Source organism: Eurypyga helias, unplaced genomic scaffold (genome assembly GCF_000690775.1).
Source record: "Eurypyga helias isolate BGI_N326 unplaced genomic scaffold, ASM69077v1 scaffold26063, whole genome shotgun sequence".
In the NCBI taxonomy this organism is placed as follows: Eukaryota; Metazoa; Chordata; class Aves; order Eurypygiformes; family Eurypygidae; genus Eurypyga; species Eurypyga helias.
This window is the reverse complement of record NW_010239608.1, coordinates 6,550-9,017: the sequence shown is the minus strand read 5'-3', so window position 1 is coordinate 9,017 and position 2,468 is coordinate 6,550. Positions and strand designations below refer to the sequence as shown.

Here is a 2,468-nt window from a genome sequence, read left to right as displayed (position 1 = left end):
CCCCCGGGGTGTGTTTCCCCACCACTGCCTGAGTTCCCTCTGCCTCTCCCATTGAGACTCCCTGTATCCTGCTGCTTATCCCGAACCTGCCATGAGGTTATTAAATTATACAAGATCAGAAGATTTGGGATGCACTTAAAATATCCCCCAATAAGGGGGTTAAAAGCACAGAATCCTTGGTCCAGGCTGCAGGGGACCAGGGGATGTGACGCTGTTCTCATCCTCTGTGGTTCTTGTGCTCAGCAATAGGGACCATAAGGGGAGGTTGGCATTCGGTCAAAGATGCGATCTCCATCCCCTGCTCGGCCCCAGTGACTCCGAGGTGTCCCAGGAAGGAGGTGGTACTATGGTACTATGGTCGGTGCAGTCACCCCTGTTCCACACAGCCCTCAGACTTCTGTTCTGTTTTTCTCTGTCTCCTTGGGTTTTTACACAGAGTGAAGAGACTGAAGGGCAGGGTGAGGTGGAGAGAGGGTCCCAGGGCAGCCTGGCTGCAGGGCATCCCACCCTACCCCCTCCAGCCCAGCCTTACAATGTAGACGTCAGGATTTCAGCTGCCATCCCAGACAGGGGTCCTCCAAAGGGAAAAGCCCCCCTTTGGGTAGGTCTCATCATCCACCCAAATATAATCACCCTGCTGCGAAATGTAAACCGACGCAGCAGTTTTCAAAAGAGGAAGAAAAACCACAAGGATGGAAAGAAAAAGCAGTGGGGAGCTGCTGCACAGAGGGCCTGTGGACAGCCCTGCAGCCGCAGCCTGGACAGTGCACGGCCAAGATGAAGCTCAAGCCAGGGAGGAGTTCAGCTCCATCCCTGCCCCACCACAAGCCAGGGGAGCTCCTCTGGGGGCTGCTTGCTCCTCAGTGTCTGCGAGAAGCTCCGGTGCCAAATGGGGAGTGGAAGTAAAGGGGGAGCTGCTCCCAGGAACAGCACCAGCGAGGCAGCCATGCTCTCAATTTTCCTCTGAGCCCCAGCAAGGTCATACGTGGGATAAAAAAGCCCCACGTCATCCCAAGCACCCTGTCCTAGTGAGCACCATCAGCAGACCTGACCCCCACCACCCAGCCACAGCCCTTGGTGCTGTACAGCAGATCCAGGAGGTGTCCGGATCGCTCCCACTCCCCCCTCTCCGTATGTCTCACGTCTCCCACTTCCCCCCAGACCATCTCAGTGCTGCAGACCCCATCAGAGCCTGGGACTAAGGCTAGGGCATATCCCCAAAGGGATTAAAAGAATTTAGGTGTGCCAGTTTGCAAAAAAGGATCTCATCACCTTGCTGCCCACAGCAGAAAAACCCCAGCCCCGAGGCGAAGCCCGGCCAGATAAAAATAACCCGGCAGCAGAGGAGTGTGCGCTTCGCCGCTGCCTCTCACACGAGCGAAAAAGTAACGCCGAGAAGAGCACAGCAGAGCACCGAGAGCACGCAGCAGCTCAGTGTCCGCCGGCTCGCTGCGCTGCACCGGAGGCTGATGCTCGCGGGTCTCTGGAGCAAAGCGGCACGATGGGGATCCTGCCAGGCTGGGGCTGGCTCTTTCTCCCAGGTGAGGAAAGGCTCTGACCGTGCTGGCGGTGCTCTGGCTCCTGCTAGCACCAAAGGCCTGGGGGTGCTGTGCCCTCCCGGGGCCGTGAGCTCCATGTCCGGCACCGACAGAGCTGCAGCCTCATGTCTGGGGCTAAAAGCTGGCAGATGGGGTCTCCCCCAAAATGCTTCTTCCCAACAGCAGCTGAGGAGGGAAGGCTGGCTTTGCAGCCTTGTCTACAGTGTCACTGCGGGTTTCTTTGCAGTTTGCCAGGCCCTGGTGGTCCCCAGGGAGGTCAGTGGCCAGATAGGGGAGACGCTTTCCCTCCGCTGCTGGTACCCCCGGGGCTATGAGAGCTACAACAAGTACTGGTGCCGGGGAGCCAGCCGGGACTCCTGCCGCAAAGTGGTGGAGACGGCGGGCAGGGAAGTGCCCCGGCAGCACGGCCGGGTCTCCATCCAGGACAGCTACATCTTCTGCGTGGTCCTGCTCACTGTGGAGAACCTCTCCAAGGAGGATGCTGGGAGTTACTGGTGTGGGGTCGAGAAGACAGGCAGGGACATGATGGAGCCAGTGACAGTGAAGGTGATCCCAGGTAAGCCCTGGTGTCCAGCTGGATGGAGGTTTTGTTGGCCAGGACCCATTTTTGAAGAGGCCGTTTGCTCGTGGACTAGCAGTGACCTGGGAAGAGGCAGCAATGCAGAACAAATTCCCTGGGACCCTGTACAAACTAGTGACAGAGGTAGGGAGGGGTGACAGGATTCTTTCTGCAAGGGATGCTTACAGATGGAGGCAGAGCTTTCTAGAGCCCAATGCAGGGTCCAGCCCCGGGCTATTTTTGGGGTTCCCGGCACTCATCGCTGCGCAGGCAGGACAGCAAAGCCACTGGCTACACGCAGCAGCGAGCGCTAATGCTGACCCCCAGCGCTGTGGCCAAACCCAGCCTCT

The 2,468-nt window shown here is 58.4% G+C and overlaps 1 protein-coding gene across 1 annotated transcript in view; it reads left to right on the top strand.

Annotated features, from left to right (window-relative positions):
• Window positions 1–1,501: 1,501 nt before the first annotated feature.
• LOC104507055 (CMRF35-like molecule 2) overlaps window positions 1,502–2,468 on the top strand; it is a 2,282-nt gene continuing 1,315 nt past the window's right edge. Inside the window, exons 1-3 of the mRNA XM_010148215.1 lie at window positions 1,502–1,541; window positions 1,786–2,115; window positions 2,195–2,262. Coding sequence (XP_010146517.1) covers window positions 1,502–1,541; window positions 1,786–2,115; window positions 2,195–2,262 — 438 coding nt within the window. The remainder of the gene's footprint in view (window positions 1,542–1,785; window positions 2,116–2,194; window positions 2,263–2,468) is intronic.